Source organism: Molothrus aeneus, chromosome 3 (assembly GCF_037042795.1).
Source record: "Molothrus aeneus isolate 106 chromosome 3, BPBGC_Maene_1.0, whole genome shotgun sequence".
Lineage (NCBI taxonomy): Eukaryota > Metazoa > Chordata > Aves > Passeriformes > Icteridae > Molothrus > Molothrus aeneus.
The window spans coordinates 9,494,926-9,515,046 of NC_089648.1; the positions used below are offsets into that span (position 1 = coordinate 9,494,926).

The 20,121-nt window shown below is 37.2% G+C and overlaps 1 protein-coding gene across 4 annotated transcripts in view; it reads left to right on the forward strand.

Annotated features, from left to right (window-relative positions):
• Positions 1 to 20,121, forward strand: part of TASP1 (taspase 1) — a 79,072-nt gene that overhangs the window by 53,285 nt on the left and 5,666 nt on the right. For all 4 annotated transcript variants that reach the window (XM_066546238.1, XM_066546235.1, XM_066546237.1 and 1 more), the window contains 3 exons: positions 850 to 960; positions 10,161 to 10,271; positions 13,934 to 14,007. In XM_066546238.1, coding sequence (XP_066402335.1) covers positions 850 to 960; positions 10,161 to 10,271; positions 13,934 to 14,007 — 296 coding nt within the window. The remainder of the gene's footprint in view (positions 1 to 849; positions 961 to 10,160; positions 10,272 to 13,933; positions 14,008 to 20,121) is intronic.

Below are 20,121 nucleotides of genomic sequence, written 5' to 3' on the forward strand. Positions count from 1 at the left end.
TGACCTTGGTCTCTATGGAGAAGGTATCAGCAGTGAATTTTCTGTCCAGCAGCCCCAGCTGGTCCAGTAAACATCCATGGTGCCATTTGGCTGCAGCTGTATGTCCCAAAGCACAGTACAGGAAGGGAAAAGGGTGTAGGAGAAAAAATAGCAGGTGTGAAAGTGTTCCTACAGAACAAGAGTAGCAGTAATGACCTGTTTGTCTTCACCAAAAATAGGTTTCAGGGGACAGGTACATAAAACACTGAGGCAATAAATGATTCTTTGCAGAAGCGTTTTAATTTCTTAAGGACAAACCTTTAAAAATTACAGGAATCTGTATTAGGAGTCCAGTGACCAGCCACTTTTGCAAAAAAGCGTGGCTGAATTCTTGTATTCCTTTGTTGAAAAAGGCTGAATCAGATGGACTAAGTAGAATATTCTGTCATGCAAAAGGAGTTTCTGTGTCACTGAAGTTGTTCTTGGTTAGGAGAGTTGTATGCAAGGATCATTCCCAGGAGAATGATTAGTAAGAGGATTCTATCTGGGTAGAGATGCTAAGTCAGAGACGGTGTTGCTGTTTCTTCTTTCTGTAATTTTTGTTTAATTTTTGTTTAGTTTATGACTTTGTGGAGTTAAAATTTTAGGAAAGTTGTGAGAAAACCACTGACTTACTTGAATTTTTGCGTGACTTCGTGTCAACCTTTTTAGAAGATAAAAATGTGTGGCAGAAACTTGTCATTTGCATCACTGTGAAGGAAGAGTCATTATTTTGCATCATCACAGCCAAATGAATGTGATGATATAAATTAATGACTGGGTTTCTTCAAAGTGATATCTGTATTTTGACTATTCTTGATATTTCTTTAGGTTGTGGAGAGCACCTTGTCAGGACCATACTGGCCAGAGAATGTTCATGTGCTTTGCAAACAGAGGATGCCCACCAAGCTCTCCTAGAGACTATGCAAAACAAGTTTATTGGTAAGTATATGGCCCAAATTGCCTAAATGCAAGTTACTTGAAAATGCAAGTAACTCTATCAGAGATATTTATTCTTGTGATTTCTCTTGAAGCCTTGTGTTGCAGTTGGCTTCAGATTTAGTCTTGTGTTACATCTGAAAAATGTTAAACTACAGAAGAATATATTAGGATATTTAAAGGAAAACCCTTGGAAATACCTCAATTGTTATGTGAGTCATAGAATACCCGGAGAGGTTTGAAGAAAGAATTTCCTGTCTGAATCATGGGCTGTGGTGTACAATTGCATATTTTAGAATTGATGAGTTAGGAGCATTAGTAAAATTATTCAACATGTTTAACCCTTTTAAAAATAGTAGACCTCAATACCATTTCTTGTTCTAATTAAGTGCTTTGGACAGACAGATTCTGGTTTGCTATTTACATAATAATATTAATATCTTGGAAAAGTGAAATATACTTTGTTAAAAAAACAATTTTTTATTTGATTTAAGAGAATTGTGTAATATATTTTCAATTTCTTATAAATATATATCTTCTTTTCTTTCCTCAAATCATAAGCAAAAGATGAAAGTGGATTTTTAAAATAACCATAAAATCTTGCCCTTTTGAAAATTCCAGTGAAGCTTCTGGTGTATATGTTGACTTGCAGTGTTTTCATAACCCCTCAAATTTTGTCAAGCTTTAGAATCCACAGACAATTTTCATCTTGAAAATTTCTTATGGACAACATAATGCTTGTGCACTGTGCTGCCAAAGCTTGTTGTGTGATACTTTAAATTAGGACTGAAAGAGGGGCATGTACACACACCTTTTGGGGTCCCAGGGACTAATGGTCTTGGTCTTGGCAAGCAGTGCATTGCAGCTTCTTGATTTCTTTTCTAGTGTTGAATCCAGGTTAGATTCTGCTTCTGACATTTGACTGTTTGAAGGGAAGTCACCTTTGCATTGGAGACTGCACTTGATAATCTGCTGCTGTACTGTGGTCACTTCTAGGTATTGTAAGAGTGCAGAACACTCTGTGTTCCCCAAAAAGATCCAAGCAGAAGAAATGTAGCTTTTTATATTTAAATAATAAAATTTAAATAAATAATTATTTATATAATCACTCATTCCAGTTCATAGTGGTACAAAATTAGGAGTTTGTGTACCCAAAAGAAGCCTTTAGGAAGGATGTTTGTGATAGCTTTGCTAATTTGTCACCTGCTTTGCAGATGTTGTATGGAAGTGGCCTAACGTTAGGAAAGTCAAATTTTAGTCCATGCTCTTAAAATTTATTCTACTGTTTGTTCTAAGAGTGCTAAAAGCAAGCCCAAATTGTATGTGGCCTTCTGCAATTTCATATTAATGCATGTACACATACAAGATGGAAAGCTACTGATGAAGTAATTCATAGAGACTGGCTGATAAAATCCCAAAATCTAAATTGTTTTAGTTCAAGGTGCCTTCTTTGAGTTGCTTTGAGTGTTCTGGGTTTTCTTGTTAAGTTTGGTAATGGTTAGCAAAAAACACAATTCTCATTTTGCTGTTTAAAGCAAATGTATTTTGCCACCGCTTTGCATATAAAATGTTAACTGGCTCCTGTGTGATGTATGCATTGTGTTCTTTAGTGGAAATGTGAAAATGTTTCTGTTGGAGATAAGAGCCTATTAAATGTTGCTGAAGAATTTATTACACCTGAACTATCAATTGTAGAGAAAAGAGGAGCTGCACAGACAAGAGGTACCAGGATATCAGTGTGGTGTGTTACTGCCTTGGGAAAACACTAAACCCAGCTAAACAGCAGAAAGTGAAAAGAGTGAGAGACAGGATTAAATTAATGCTCTTCATGAAAAGAAAATTTGGAAAAAAAAAGTTTATATAACATTTATATAAATGCTTTGTAATTCCTTCTTAAAGTTTTAAATCAGGACAGGTCTGGCTTGTATTTTCAGAAACTTAACACTGCAAGTTTCTGCTGCCTGACAGCAGGACTGTGTAGTATGCTCAGTTATACTCAGTAGTATCTCAGTTATACTCTGGGCAGTGCTGATATGGGAAAAAAAGATACTTCCACCTTTGTTTTTTGTGTAGGTGAAGTGCTTGGATTAGAAAACATAAAATCTAGTTTGTGCTCTGTTGTCCTGTGAATGAGGACTGATGGAGGAAAACATCAAAATCCAGATACATCTTGCTGGTTACATGTGACATAGTATTGAGTTTGTAGCTGGTAGAGAAATTTCTGTCATCTTGGCAATTCTGGAGATGGAATGCAAAGTTACATGTGGCAAATACAGTGCAACAGTTAAAAACATGCATTACACTTAAAACCAGTAGGTTTATACTAAATAGGTTTTTTGCTGTGGCTTTTTCTGTGCTAGTTGATAGCACAGGATGTGTGATAGGGTGCAAAATTTCTTACAGTGAAACATGAGGATAAAATGGGGTAATAGACTCCTTGCTGATGGCATGGATGCTTCCCTTGCCTTCCTTAGAGCCCTGCTTTGTGGTCTTGTCAAACTGTCACCAGAATTATAATGGACCAAGGCATTGGGGAAAAAAAACCCAGCCTTTAACAAAGCTGAGCTAGAATGTTTTATCAGAAGTCAAAATGTGTGTTAGTTGTATCACAGGGATGAACAGCTGATTTTGGCAGTTGCCATCAGATTGGTGCTTCCTGTTTACAGGGCTCTGAGTCTCTGCAGAGTCCTGGGAATCCTTCCAGCTAGGGAATGCCTGGCTTAGACAGTGAGTGCTGTTTAAACAGCAGGTGATGAGCAAACTCATGTCAGATGTGCTTCTCTCATCCTTTCTCAGAGCCAGCTTACTGTGGAGAATGTGCAACTGCTGGTTGAATCAGAGGTGAGAGAAATGAAATATAGACTTTTTGTAAATGGAATGGGCGCCATATCTTTAGTCAGAGAGTGCAGAAGGCTTGGTTCACAGTTAAAGAATGGTGTTCTGTAAACACAAGTACCTTCCAGACAGAAGAAGGGAGGATTTTGTTACTCATCATTCCTTTCAAATGCAGCCAAGTTTGTGTTTGTAGACTCTAATGTAGACTTAGAGTAAATATTTGTGTCATCTCATTGGCTGGAAATCTGGGCTTTTAACAGTGGCAGCATTACCAATGATGCTTTAGAACTTCTTATGAAGTATTAGAGAATAATGAGCTGAAAGACATAGTTGGAATGTGATATTTGTTCTTTCCTTAGCAGAGATCTGTTTCTCTATTCTTGCATTTTTAAACTGCACTTCAGTTGAGCCAAGTCTGCAGCAAGGTAATAGCAGAAGAATAATGCTGACACTTTCTCTTCTAGAAATGTAGTGTCAAAATCCTCTCTTCTGAGCAAGACTTTGGACAGCTAAGAATCATAGAAAATTAAATTCCTGATTATTAGTTATGCTTGCTGGGGAGGAAAAAGCCTCATACTTCAGCAGTAACAAGACTGTGACTGGCATTGCACAGTGTTGTAGTTACTTTGTAGTACATTAGAGTTTCCTTTGGTGCTGCATCACTCTAAGCTTTGTAGTATTCTTTGTGGTTTTCTAGCAGAGGAAACAAACAATGGAAGCATTATTATGCTTCTCCATGACACAGAGAAAAGGATTTCAGAGGAGAATGAAGTGATCCTGAATAAACACAACATGGTGATGTTCCACAAGGATTTGTATAGGTCCTCCCTATGCTTCTCCATGCCAAAAGCATTGGGATTTTATTGGTCTGTAGTATCCTCAGTTATTTCATTTCTTAAATCTTACCTGTAAAGTTTTAAAGTGCAGGTGTTTTCTCTTGCAGCTCCTTTAAAAATTCAACATAGATGTTGTGACCTAATGTATCATGACTTGAGACAGCTTCTGCCTAAGCATTCACCAAATAATGGTGCATGAAATTAAAAGCAGGCTTCATTTAGTGCTTATTATATTTGGAGTTTAGTGGGATACATAGCAGAAGCAGAGTGGCAGACAGCTTCACTTCCACCACACTCTGTGCACAAGCTGACAGTCCAGTGGCCAAGGTGATCTGTAACTGTTGATCTGAAAAAGTCAGAATTTCACTCACACAGTGCACAAGAAGGTTTAGAATTGTTTAACTGCCCTCTGTTCAAACTGGGGGATGCTGAAGCACTTAATTGGTTGCACCACACCACAGCCAGTGTTCAGACCCAAGTTCTAAGCCTTTGAAAGCTGATGTAAACAATGAAGCTGGTAATGGTTTCTCTGCTATGGAAGAGTGTGAATGTAGAACATCTGATGAGCAGCTGGTTCATCCTTCAGCTGGGTAAGTGTAAATAAAACACTTCATTTACAGCTTGGTGTTGAATCTGTGCTAGGATGGTTCTGTGCAGTAACTACAAATGGGGAAAATAAGGCACAGGATCAGAAGTGAACAACTTCATTCCCATGATCTGGAGGGACCAATCTTCATCACGGGAGAGCTTTAATTTACAAAAGATGCTAAAGACAAAGTGTTCTTCACCTGTAACTGTAGCTCCTCCAGAGCAAGGCTGAATGCTGAGGCCATTATTTGCTTTAACACTTGCAAAACTCTCAGTTCTGTCCCTGATCAGCAGCTGAACCTGAGTTGTGATGTTCAGCTCTGGCTGCTCTTGCAGAACTTGATGGGATCAGGGAATGTGGAGTAGCTGTGATGACCTGCTTGCTTTTTTTGAGAGACCATTGCTACAGATTAATAACATATGAAATACATAAATAAAAATGTAGTGATGCTTTCTGTATGTCACATAGTAATAACAGAGTAGTTGAGCTTTGAAGGAGAGAAATGTGTTTTGTAAAATGTAGTTTTGTGACTAGGGGAGGTAAGGATTTGACCAAAGCTAATGAAATATGGGGTTTGTTTGGTTTTGTCTTACCCCTTTTCTCTGGTGTGGCCAGTCAGTGCTAACATTATTAGTTAATGCTGCAGTTGGAATTTTACTTTGGATCTTTCATCCCACATTGCTCAGTGGTTCTGCCAGTGTAACTGGGAAAGGAACACTGGGCTTCATGAGACTTAAAATGGTATTTAAAGTCCCAGGTTTTTGTAATTTTGTCATTAGCAAGTTATTAGATCAAACATTTATCCAGCAATTCTGTTTTATTGCAGTGGAAAACCGTATTTTTGGGTATTAGGCATGTTTTAACTAAATTTTGAATTTGTACAGGAAAACCTATTTTTCTGAAAAGTACAGAGAGAACAAAAATGGTGTAGGAGGTGGGAGCCAGATCACTTTTTCTTTCTAATGAGAAAATATTCTGCCTTTAATATACATGGCAGTATTTTAGTTCCACTTTTTCTCCTCCTCTTGAAATACTAATTAAATGTGTATAGAAAAAAGTCATTACCTATATTGTTATTTTTTACAAAAGTCTGCTCTGTTGTTCTTTTTCTCAATGGGTTGGCTGTAACAAAATGACTTTTAGAACTAAATTAATGAAATATATTCCTAACCTTTGAATTCACAGTGTTTTGAGAACAGTCAAATTAACTTGTGTGCATGATACATGGATTCTCTTTAGAAATAAAGTATAATACTGCTTTTGTACCATTATTTTTACAGATTCAGTGATGAGTGCATAGCATTCAGCTGTCTGGAATTTTGCTTACTGTAGACCTACTCATTTGCACTGTCTAGTTTGTTAAAATACACTCTTTAGCATAATTATAATTATCATCAGTAGGTCCACATATCTAGAAAGATCCTTGTTTAAAAAAAGTATTATATTTGAATCCCTCTTTTAACATTTTTGAAAAATTACTTTAATTGAAAAATAAGTAACTTTTAAACAATATGCTTTTCAGCATGTATTTAATTAGGCTTAGGGTCTGATTTTTAAGAGCAGAGAAACAGCCTGAATTTACTGTAACATAGAATATTGTAATATTATTAGTGTAGGCAACTCAGTTTTGACACTTCTTAGAGATTGATTCTCCACAACTTAGGCGGTGAATTGGAGACATAAACTGTATTGTTGCTGATTTTGCACTGAGATGGTTTAGCTGAACTTGCTGCTGAAGGCATCTGGGATGGGAGAGGGTGGAGTCACTCAGTTTGCTTCTGGTGTGTCTGGGAATGGAGGCCTTCACCAGCAACAGGGAGGCAGGGTGGCCGTGGGTGGGAAGATCCTGAATCTTTGCAGGGTAGTAGTGCAAGTGACTGTGTCGTCATTTGCTGCTTGTGTTTGGAGATGGAGACAAGAGGGATGTTCTCTTTCAGACTTCTCCCACCATGGCAGAATAATGCTCATTCTGCAGGTGATGATGAAATGGTGCAGAAGATCAAAAGGGCAAGCAAGGCTATGTTGTTGTGTGTAGGAGGGATAATGTCTCCCATCATCCTTGCTTTGTTTGCATAACACAATTTTTTTAAGACACTTGGTTCAATGTTTCATTCAAATTACCTGCTAATAGTCACTTTAAGTAATTTTATTCATCTCACACCAGTAGAACTGTTACAAAGTTAGTGCAGTGTGACCTGGTTTCATGTGGCATAACCAACATTTCTTTTTAGTCCGAAGGCCCAACCTGTGTCATTCTTAAAGAAGTCAGTGTCTTGCCCATCTGTTGTGTTTTATGGGTGCTGAAATTAAGACTGTTATCACACTTTTATCAGGTGCACTGCTGTTAAGTTAATCCTCTTCTGGAGTTTTCCAGTTGCAGTAGGGTGGCAGTGTACTTCAGCAAAGGCTGAATTTATTCAGTCAGTTTTCCAACTTTTGAGTGGTCTTCAAAGCCTTTGAGTTTTGTGAACTGCTAATAAAGCCTCCATGGTGCATAATCATTGAAGGAAGTAATTTGTTCAGAAAACAGTTGTGTACACACTTAGGGCAGTGTAATGGACACCATGTTTAATGTCAATAAATAAATGCCATTTATGCTGACAGAATTGGGGCTCTCAGTTGTTCATGTAGAGGTTGAGCATCTTTTTGGATGAAGTTGTAAGCTGAAGATTTTGTCTTATGTGCTTGAAGCTCAAATTTAAAATTACTTATTTACACCCTTTTTCAAAAAAAACCACTTGCTTTGAGTGATTGTTTTTCTTTTATTCTGTGTTTCGCTGAAGATGAATATTTTGTTCTTGCAAGAAATCCCTGTAAAAATTGAAGTTTTTTGATAGAAATGCAGTGTTACTGTTCTGCTGCAGAGTCTCTACAATGAAAGAAATATACTGCTAAGCCTTGTGAAATTTCAAAAGACCATGTAAAAGTTACTCAGATTGCTGACAGTTCGGTCAGTCATGATGGCACATTTGACAAAAATACTGGGAAAATGTTGAAATATATAATTAGCTTATTTACAGACTTCCCTTTCATCTCTTTTTTTCAGAGTGTGGGAGAAACAAAATCCCTAAAATAAGTGATTAAACTAATGGAAGCATTTCTAGAACAAGACTTCAGTGGAACCAACTCTATAAACTATAATCAGTAGTTGCTGTCTGGTATTATGTGCACTCATACAGTCACAGTGTTATACTGTGCCCTTGAACACAGTCTGCTGTGAATGCTGTTTGGCTGTCTTCTGATGAATTAGAACATTTTTAACCATTCTAATTAAAGAAATAATTAATATTTTTCACTAGAACTTTGGAAGAATCTTTCACAGTTCTTGAAAGGAAAGGAGAAACTGCTTATTAAAAAAAAAACTGAGCTTTTTCTGTCTCTTTGCAATGACTTTTCACCACAGCTTAGAGAGCTTGGACTTTTCACCATGGCTTAGAGCCTAAATCATTTGTGCAGTTTAGTGTAAGATGAGGTCTGCAGACTAAGTTCAGGTAGGGGCATTGTCTTTGAAGTACCTGATTTTGACTTGGGTGGTAAAACTCTTCACAACTTTCCAAGCTTTGTGTTTCTATTTTAACCAAACATATTTTCCTGTTTTATCTACTACCTTATCATGGGCTGGATTCTTGTTTCACAGGGACTTGGTCACAGTCAGTGAGTAATACAGGAGGTGTATTACTAGGTGTAACTAGTAACAGTTCTTTCACAAAGCAAGTGGCACTTTAAAGATAATAATCTGTTTGCATTAGATTAACTAAGATACTACTGTTTATTAAGCACACTGCATTTATTATTTTCCTGCAATGTGGCTTCTATTGCAGTGGCCACCTTGCATCATTTTTCAAGGTGGCTGCTCTAATATTTAGAGAAAACACAAAAAAGCTTTTAGTTTTCCTTATGGTAATGCTCTAAGTTGTTTTTTATTGGGCAGTTTTGTTGTTATTTGCATTAAAGGAGAAATTTTAATCATACAAATAGTTGTAGGCAAGTTAAAGGAGGCTAATGAATAGCTCTGCTCTAAAGTTCTAGTGGCTGGCAAATTACAGTGCCTGCACACTAATTTATTTAAAAGAAAGAATTGAAAAGAATTACATTAAATGGCTGTTGCAATTGTATGTTCAATTTTAAATGTCACTATAGTGCAGATGTGTAACTAGGATGGGGCCTAATTAATGAAGCAAGAACTTCATTAATTTTGTGGCTTAAGACATTTTAAACTGTACATGAATTATACCATTGTTTCCACATTTAAAGCAATAGGAATCTTATTTCAAATTGCAAACCAGAGAAAAAATACTTAGGCTTGGTTCAGCTATCTTTAAAGCTTTTCCAGCTTCTGATAGAAGACTTTTGTATCCTATGTCTTAAATTAACAAGACAGGAGCCACTGTAAAAAGGACGTGCTCAGGCTTTTCTGTTAATATTCATCAAACAGCAAGGCAGACAGTACAGCAGCTGCATGATGCCTCTCTACAAAGGGCTTTAAATTGGCAAAAATGAATAAACTGTAAAAATGACCTAAATTTGCTTGATATTTTAGGTATGTCTTTATAGAATCTATAGAACAGAAAGAGCTAAATATTGAGTCACAACTTTTTTTCAACTTGGCACTTTGTTTTTCATTATTATATTTTCCTTGATCCATCCAAATTACATTTGAGGTTTGCACTCATAAATATAATTTTCAATGGTTTTGTTTTATTCCATGTAGCTCTTCATTTTTTTGATTGCTGGTGAATTAGTAGATTAACATTCCAGAAAATTATTCCTTTGAAACACTAGGCAAAAGAGAACCGATGCTTTTGTAAAAGCACTGTTTGATCTGTCAGTCTTTTCAACCCTTAGTGACAAGATTAAAGGGAAAAGGCAGAAAGTCAAATTAAAAAAAAATGCCCAAGAAAGTATTCCTATTGCAAGTAATTCTCCCCAATGATTTTGTCCAGGTTCACCTTTCCTAGCCAATGAAGATGGTGTACTGGGAGGTGTGATTGTTCTCCGCTCCTGCAGGTGTTCAGCAGAGCCTGAATCCTCACAGGAAAAGCCAACTTTACTAGGTAAGGAATTCTTACTCATTTCAATTTAAAATGAAGGCTGAAGTGAAATCTCTGTGCGTGTTTGAAAGCCACAGAGAAAACAAAATGGAATTGGCATTGAAATAATAAAAATCCAGAAGATGAAATAGGGAACAAACAAGACTAATATTAACAAAATTCCAGAAAAGAGCATGCTTTCTGACTCATTATTTCTAAGCAGAATTGCCATTCAGAGGATTGTGTGGGATCCTTCTAAACCTATGGCATAGATACAATAGTTGCTTGTGGCAAGGTGGGATGTGTTCCTCATAGGAAAAATTGCATTTATAGCTGGGAGTAATGCATGTAGCTGTTTGCTGCTTCTCAGTAGCTTATTTTTGAAAAATGCTTTCTAAAAAGTTCTTTAATCCTCCTTTTTGTATAAGAAAATGTGTGAATTTGGAGAATGCACTGAAAATTTGTAAGGAAAGTTGTTTATGGTTGTTTATTCTTGGTAATTGCCAGGAAAATCAGTTTAGATAAGTCACAGTTACTATTTGCATTTGCACCAAACAGAACTTTCTGCTGCTCATACTGAAATCACCTGGACTTTACCTCTACCAGTAACTGTCTGGTTCCAAAAGGGCTTTGCATCCCTGTTTCTGTCCTGGAAGCACAATCCCTCTCTTGCTGCTTTATGGCAGGAAAGTGTATTATGGAAAACTGTCCTGTGGTTTGTGTGGGAGGAACAGATGGGAACTGAAGGCTGTAGATATGAGCAGAACAGGGTGGAAATACAACCCTGAGACAGTAAGGTCTCTCTAAGGGAAGGAATTTGGGATTGGGGGCATATGAATTACTTCAGGATGACACTTGTGCCATCTCCTTTCCTCAGATGTGCAACTATGTGCATATTTATTGGGTCAATTGACCTAAGTTACCAGAGTTAAAGTGTTTTTCCTTTATATAATACTCTGCTTTATTATTATTTACCCATTTGTGACATTATCTAGTGCAACAGCATCCTGCAACATAAATTCTATCCTTAAAAAAAAGAGTTAAGAAAATGAAAACACAAGTCTGATTAGGTAAGAGCAAACAAGATCAATGTAACCTTCAGTTCCTGAGATTTGGAAGTGAGAGAATTTTTTTATATTCATGTAATGGTTCTCATTCATGTAAGAGAACATATTCTATTAATGAAGATTTGGCATTTTCCCCTCAAAAATTAATCTATAAAGTCCCCATATATTGTACATCAAAAGTAAAGACTATTTGTCCATTGATTTTTGGTTTTCTTTCCCCTGAACTAGCAGAGATTAATTGTAACACAGTACTTTTTCTGTACCATGGAAATTTCCTACCTTATAATGAATGCAGAGATAATACACAATTAAACATATGTAGTATTTGTTTTGTTTGGACTGAAAGTAAGTTGGTTAATACTGAAAAACTTCACGTATAGAATAAAGAACACTCATGTCTTTGTTACAGGGATCATCTTTTTTCTTTCTTTCTAATATTGAAACAAATGGCAAGGAAGTGACTTGTGAAATGGTTGAAAATATACTTATCTGAAGATATTTCACATGTGATTTAGAATTTTCTTTATAGTTCACTACCTTTAATGGCTAGCAATAACTAAGGTTTGTGCTAGTACAGGCTACTTTTGGTAGTTTTCAAAGGCAAATATATAATACTTTGAGGGTATTTGTTCTAAACTGTTTCCCAACTTCTCAAAATTGAAAGATGGGAATTAAATTAAAATTAAATTAAATTTATATTAAATTAAATTAAAATTAATTAAATTGAAATTTATTAAATTTAAAAACAAATTTTAAATTTGTCTTAAAAAAATGCTTTCACTGGGAGTGGAGCCTTTGGGTTGCCATGGAGAGGTTGGGCCCCTCCAACACACACTGATTGTGCTGGATATGTTTCACTCTGTGGAAGCTTTTGATTCACCTTTGGTGGTATCAGTCACAAATCTGTTCTGGGGGAGCAGAGCACACACCTCCATGAAGTTCCTTTTTCTTTTATGATGATATCTGCACATCTGTCAGAATCTTCAAGTCTTGCTGGGATCATCTAACATTTGATCTCCTGCTCTGGTTTAATTGCTATGCAAGGAGATGTGGTTCAAAGGATAAGTGTGCTCAGCAGGCTGTGACCTTCATCCTAAAGGAACGTGAGGAATGGGAATGAGTAAAGGTTTTAAACCCATACAGGGATGCTTTTTTTGCAGTATGTGAAAGTCACTCTCAAAAGAAAACTGTGGAAATGTCTGTTGAAGGCATCTTGTGTAATTCATGTAAGACACCTCCCATAATCCAGAGAAAGAATTTGTGCCTCAGTGCATTTTCTTAAAAAATTAAAAAAATTTTTACAAAATTCTGTGAAATGCCTTAAATTCTGATCAGCTATTTTTTTTCTTTCCCCCCTTCCAAATTATGGACTTTGTGAATACAAAGGAAAATGACCACAATAGAGAGCAGGAAGAAAAGAGTGTGGCAATTTATAAAGCTCCACTGAGAGAGAGCTGAACATTTGAATAATGTGCTGTCTGAATTTTGTGTTGCAGCTGAGTAGGAGTGTGTTTGTGTACATAAAGATACCTGCATATGTATCAGGCAATTAAAGATTACTGGAACAGGCTGTTTAACAGCTGATAAATCAGAACACTTTCAGACTTCAGGACAGGTCCTTTTTGCTTCTTTACCCTGGACTAGGCTAGCAGCAATTCAGACTGCTACACAGCACTTTACTGGATTACCAGACATTAACAATACTTGTGAGCAGTGATTAGTTTTCTTAATCATTATCCCTGCAAGCATGGCAGTGCTTTAGGATATCTAACCCTGATATCCTAAATTAGCTGTGAGTGCAGTACCAGAGAGCTGATGTTGTTTATCTGGTGCTGGAAGTCCAGGTAATCAGACCTGGGAGTGCTTTGCTAGGGATTTCTTCTTCATCTTTCTTTCCTCTCTCACCTTTAGTGCTCCTTACACTCTCCACAAAGAAAGGGGGTGTTTGCATCTGCTCTTGTAATTCAGCATACTTCTGAATCCAAGACTTCCTCTAATTTTGCCAGAAATCTTTCTTATTGTGCATGTTACTCTGTTTCCATCATACATCTCTCCTCCTTTTTCTGCAGGATAAGTTTGCTTTTACCAGATGTCTTTCCTGCCTGATCTATACCTTCAATTCCCATATTGCAGATTTGACTATTTCTGCATGTTTGCCTGTGTCCTGCTTGGGATACAGGCTAACAGCTGAGCCACAAATCCCCCTTTACCTGTTGATACTAGGTCACTTGGCTAGTACCCACTTTTGTCTGGGTTCAAGGCAGGCAAATACAAGTTCTGTCAGCTTTTTGTGATGGGTGGAAAAGTCCACTGCTTTAGAAGTTGGTCCTATTTTTAACTGCAGTTGGAGTTGATGTGTTTCTCATCTTGGAGGCTCCATATCATTGAAGTAACATTCTCATTGTGGTTCATAGTTCTGCAGTGTGTGACTGTGAATATTCAGGAAAATCTTGTTTGTTTGATAGCTGTTTCTTTTGAGATTTAATTGCTCTGGTAAGTGGTTTTTGGTTTTTGGTTTTTATCCTTGCTATATTTGTTCCTCAAGACACAGTCTTGTTAAATTGCATCTTGTATTTTAAACCAAGGGCTTTTTGTAACTTCTTGCATTTTCCTTTCTAGTGGAATTTCTGTGGAGCCATACAACAGAGAGCATGTGTGTTGGATACATGTCTGCACAGGATGGCAAAGCTAAGGTAAGCCATGAGGAGTAGGCTGTAATACAGTTGGATGACTACAGAAGCTAAGGAGAATTTGAATTAATGATAACGATATATATAAGAAATTTCTTTCTCTAAGAGAACAGAGGAAGTAATGGTTGCATAAAAAGTTAAATGTGTCAATTGATTAGGCATTTCTAATTTCTTTTTTTAATTGCAGCAGTTAACAACCCTATACTAACATATGTTCCATGTCAGGTTAAGGTGCCACAAACACATGTCCATTCCCTCTGTACTCAAATAACTTTATTCATCTTGATTCAGTTATGCTGGTACCATATTTTTCTGTGGGCATGTCTTTCTTTGGATAAAGCAATTGCACCATCAAGGAAGATATAAAACAAACTTCAAACAAGTTCCTAGAATACCCTCTGTGATAAATAATTCCAACATTACCATCCATGTTTTCAGTTTCTTGGGGCCTTATACTTGATTTTTAATGAGAGAAATATTACATTAAATTTGAAATTAACGGTGAAAACTGGAAAATTCTGTCACATCATGATCAAGCAGTAGGGATTAAGTAAGTGGATGAGCCATCCATTCTTAGGAAAAGAGCATGGAAGGGAGAAAAAGGGTAGTGTAGCAACTGGAGCATTTAGGAGAGATGTTTGGAGAACAGGAATGAACATGGGAGAAACTGCAAACAGAGACTGTAATGGTTTCTGTAGACATTCATGCAAAGAGGGATGTGACCAAGGTAACACAAGAAAAAAAAAAACCAAACCATATATATATATATATAAAAATACATATAAATATATATATGTGTATATATATATACATACATACATACATATATATGTGTATATATATACATACATATTTATATGTATCTATATACATACATATATATATATATACACACATATATAAAGAAGAAAAGCAACATCAGATATTTTACACAGCAAAACTGGTATAACACTGTTTCAAGCACTGGAAGGGATGAGTTCATCTTTAAGATGTAAAATGTGCAAGAAAATAAAGACAAGAATGCCCCAGAAAGACAAGGAAAATAACAAGCAGCTGATGAAGGAAGTGTTGGCAGAGGTGTAAGTGAAGTATTTGCTTCACTTTTGAATAACTTAGGTGCAATTCTTTCCAGATAGCTATACATGGATGAGAGTGTGGTTTTACTACTTTTCTTAATATTTGTTTCAGATTTAGTTGAAAAAAAGTCCAAACTGAAGTTAAAAGCTCAGATTGAACTGAGTGGAACTAAAGCAAGTTCAGCCACAGATGTTCTAGTATTTGCTAGTTAGCTTTAAAATTGTTGTCTTGTGTTTGCAGTGAAAGAATAACTGGAATAAAGGATGTTAAATGTTTCCAGTGTGCACACCTGCCTCTGACTTACACTCTGAAGCTCAAAATGTTATTATTTCTTCCTGGTAGTGTCTAATTAATAAATAAATGCTAAATATGAAATCTGTCTGGCAATGAGTATTAACATGACAGTGCCATGCCCAGAGTTGCTTTCCTACTCACAGTTGCAACATTTGACATCTGGTGTGCATTGTTTTCATACTGCTGGTAAATTCTCCAGCTGGTAATACTGATTGTGCTGACAGACACAGCTGCTCTTCTTGGATCACTTTTAAATTATGTTTTTGACCTTCACTGAAGAGTTAATCCCCCTCCCTTTCTTCCTTCTTTGAGTCTGTGGCCACAAATGCTTTCCAGAGAAAAACCACAAACGCTTTTGCTGCTGACTTCTATTGATCAAAAAAAGTCTTCTGTCATAAAAGCTGGAATTTTGTTCTGCTACAACTAGGACTAAGTTATAGATGGAAAACTGGGCTTGAAATAGAACACAATGTATTGCAAGTGAAAAAAAAAAAATCTCTGTTCTTTAATAGAGTGACTGTTTTGCTACAGTTAATTTTGAGTGCTTGCCATGAAAGAATAATGGGATAAGAGTTCATAAAAGTATAAAATATCACTTGTTTATGAGGACCATAGCAAAATGATTAGGCAGCAGCTTGTAAGGAAATATTTGCTTTCCTGTTTTTCTGGGGTGGTGAAGACTTTCACGTTTTATTTCTTTCCTCAGTCTAGGACTTGAGTTTTGTTCTTAAACTGAGGGGTTGTCACAGTGCCTGATTTTGAATTGGTTCAGGTTTTTTACTAGACTAATATTAGAATCATATAAAGAGAAAAGGAGCCTGCTTTACTATCTTAGTGTGATTCTTTAGGCATGGGAGGTTAGTGCAATTCATAATAGGAACTAACAAATGGTGGTTCTGAACACCAGCTGGAAACTGTGGAGGTGCAGGATGTCCTTCTTACAAGGCAAACAGAGGGTAGGTGCAGCTCACCTGCAGACACTGGTGTGCTCAAGACACAGAGCACAGTTATCTGTCAGCAACTCTTTAAAAGAGGAGTGGGACAGAAAAGTGGAATCAGAGACTTGAAGTGGTTTGTACAGTGTGACCTGCTGGTGCTTCTGGCTTCTACAGCATGAGCTCTCCAAGCACTGCTTTGGAAGTACCCTTGCACCAGGGGTTTGTTTGCTCCCTGTTTAGCCAAGACTGGGTTCTGCAGCTGGCCACTCACCTTCAGGTCAGACTGCCTGAATGTTGGCTCACCAGTACCAAGTGGCTGAGCCTGCAAGAGCTATGCACTAATAATGGCTTGATTTGAAGCATACTTTCTGGAAAGGTGTCCAGATTTTATTTTTTTTTTTCCTGGAAAAGTCATCATTTCCTGTTAGATTAAAGTTTTTAGGTGAATGTTGCTTTAAGAATCCTGCACAGCCTTGCCAGATGAACTAAGTTCACACCTCATTGCTGACACAATCACCTCTGTTTGTGTGTCCTATCAGCTCTTTCTGGATGCTGGAACTATTTCAGCTCCTCCACTGCTCATAACTCTGGAAGTGTCATCTCCAGCACCTGCACAGTGGATGTCCCAGTGGCTTCCCTCAGATTCTTAGGCCACAAACAGCTAATCAAAGCAGATCATAGCTGCTTCAACTGTGCTTTGCTTTTTTTCTTGTCATCCTTCTCAACACAAGCAGCTTCAAAATCACTTGGTGCCAGCATTTGTCCCAAGTTGGATGTGACAAATCTTTTCATCTCAGCGTTTTGGCTCTTCTTGAACTACCCTGCACCAGCTGGTGCTGCACCTAACCCAGGCTGGTGCTTGGGAGCCTCAGTTATCATGAGCCTAAGGGGCAGAGACACTCTGGTTTAGGAGTTTCTGGAACCAAACCTTCCTGAGAAAATACTGTGACAGATTGTTTCAACATCAGCCTTCTTCTTTACAAGATGAATGGGCTTCCCAAGATCTCTTGAAGCAGAGGTCTTGTATTGCCACCTCTGTGATGGTGGAATGGTCACAGTAGCTGATGCTCAACTCTTGCTATCCATTTGTGAGGCTGTTGGAATATTCTGGGCTGCAGCAAAAGTTTCTGGCTGCAGCTGTGAGAATGCATAGAATAGATATTAGATATATTAGATATCTAATAGATATATTAGATAGAAAATACTAAGTTGTGGGTTCCCTCTGTATTCACACAGCTCCTCTTGTAGCAGTAACTGCTGCATCCAAAAGGTTATGACTTCTAGAGTGAAGGACTGGGGGATTAAATAACTGCATGAACTGAGGAGATTTTTTTTGTTATTGTGTTATTGACTCATAAATTACTTGCTATGAATTTAAGCAATTATTTCTTTTTCCAGTCCAAATTTTCTTCTCTTTCTGAGATGAGATACTAGTTGGTCTTCAGAACAACCTTCCAGATGCTTGGGGTTTTTATGGATCCATAATAGATCTAACAACTGTTCATAGCGTCAGCTAAAAAGGTCACCCTGTTACCAGAACTCTGACTTCTTTAACATTGATAACTCTGACCCATTGATAACTCTGCAGGGTTCAGTTATCATTTCATATTTTCCTGAACTGACTGGGTTATGTTCTAACAGCTGATGCATTTTTGTTGTCACCGCTAGGGAAGTAGATCTGCTCTAAGGTGTTGCTTCTTGCAGCTTTGTCCATACTGTCATGGATGATGTGCAATACTTTAGGTCTTAACAGTTTATGTAGCATTTGGTAGAGCAATTTGAGTGTAAGTTTGCACAAAGGGCTTGCAGACCCTCTGCCATGTAATTTGGGGTGGGAAGAAATAATTCCTCAATTCACCCATAATGTGATTTTAGCTTAAAGTGAGGAACAGGAAGGAAGGGTGATAATGGTTAGGTTGCACAAGTTAATTGACTCTTCTTGGTTACAAAGACTTCATATCTTCTTGTTCCATGTCTGCTTGCTCAATGGAGGATGCTTCAAAGGAAAATAAATTCTTCAATCTCAAATGAGAGTGCAGTGCATGCCTGCAATGTGAGTTCTCATACCAACGACATCTCTTGAAGGTTCTGGCTATGGGTAGGCAGCCTTTCCTTGATTTCATGTTGTGTATCTGTGCAAAGTCAGACAGGGGCCCTTTATTCTCAGGCAGGGTCTGCAGAGTATTTGTTTACTCAAGCCCTGCAGTATTCTGTATGCAGAAAGTGTAAGTGGCTGGGATAGTTACTTTTTCCTGAATCTGAGCAGTGTCTTGTCATGGTGTTTGAGAGTAGTTGCTGGTGGCTGATTTTTCTGCTTGAAGATAGGTAATTCCTCACTTTGTTTTCAATGGTATTTGAAATCCAAGTCCTTTTTTCCCAGTGCAAGATCCAGTCTCAATACCAGCAAAATACACTTTCAGTAATTTATTTTGTTTAAATATTTGAAATCATTTATCAGCTCACTATGTTTCTTAGTATTTATAAATCTGCTATATGATCTCTATAAATACTGCAAACTTTGGCAATTACTGTAAATGTTGCAATATTTTTGAGTAGTAGTTCAGACTCATAGGTTTTAGTTCTTCTAACAGCTGGATGACTTAGACAGCAAATTTAAAAAGCCCAGTTGCAATATTGAACATAATCCAATTCAGTTGCCAGTTTAAATCTCTTTTTGGCAGCTGTTCAGTTACTATAACATGAACTGCTAAGCTTTATGTTATGGCAGGTTTTAATAATGCATAAGCTACATAAGCTGTTCTTTCCATTCTCAAATGAACCAAATTCCCAATGCTTTCCAAGACATAGTGCAGCATTAGTGGGGAGTGTTGCATATTGCTGTGTTCGCAGCAGCTCCTGTCCACACCAAACATTGTGGTTGCAATGTTCAAACAGAAATTTTTATCTTTGACAGCTAATTTCATCTGCCACTATGAGCAAACATAAACATGGTGGACAGGGAGACCATCTCCAGTTCACTTTTCCTGTGGAGATGTAAGCTGTCATCATCAGATTTACTCGCCTTTACTGACGTTGTAAAATTTAGCAAAAGTCCTTCCCTCTGTGTTTGAAGTGATACATGTGACAAACACTGATTGTAGCGATTGCTGTTGGTTTTCTGAGGATGAGCTTCTGTATTTGACTTTGTGAGTGAAAGGTCTGTGAAAGCCCTTTGTCAGGAGAAGGGCAGCTTTCCAGTGCTCGTTGGGTGAAGAAACACATCTTGAAAGAATCCTAATTCTAATTTGAAAATTAGTGGAAAAATTTACCAAGCCTGTTTAGTGAGCAGAAATATGAAGTCAAATAATTCAGTCATTCATTTCAGACTACAGAGGCACTCTTTTAACTTCATGAGACAGGAGAAGTCTATGTCACTGTTCTACTTATTTCCTTTAATCTTCATGCTTGTCTGGAGACTGGGGAATCAGTCAGAAATTTTAATTTGAAAACTACTCTTTGCATCCAGTTCTCTCATAAAAAAAGGTTTTTCTGTTTGTTGGAAACGAATAGAAACCTATTTGTGCTAAGATACCAGTTAAAATGTTTGGCTCATAGACCTTCATGGAAGTTAACTGGCTCTGATATGAGAAGAGAAATTCACTTTTTGGGTTGGGCTCTTGCATAAAGCCAGTAGTTCTGGAACTCTCCCTGGATTTGGCTGAGAGAGGGGAAAAGGGAAGATGGGACTGTGTGTGCAGCTCTGCAAATATAAATGCAATAACCTTAGCACCTGCAATTCACAATGATACAAATCACATTTGAAGATTTGTGACAGGGTTTTAGAATACCTCTACAAAACCCTGGGATG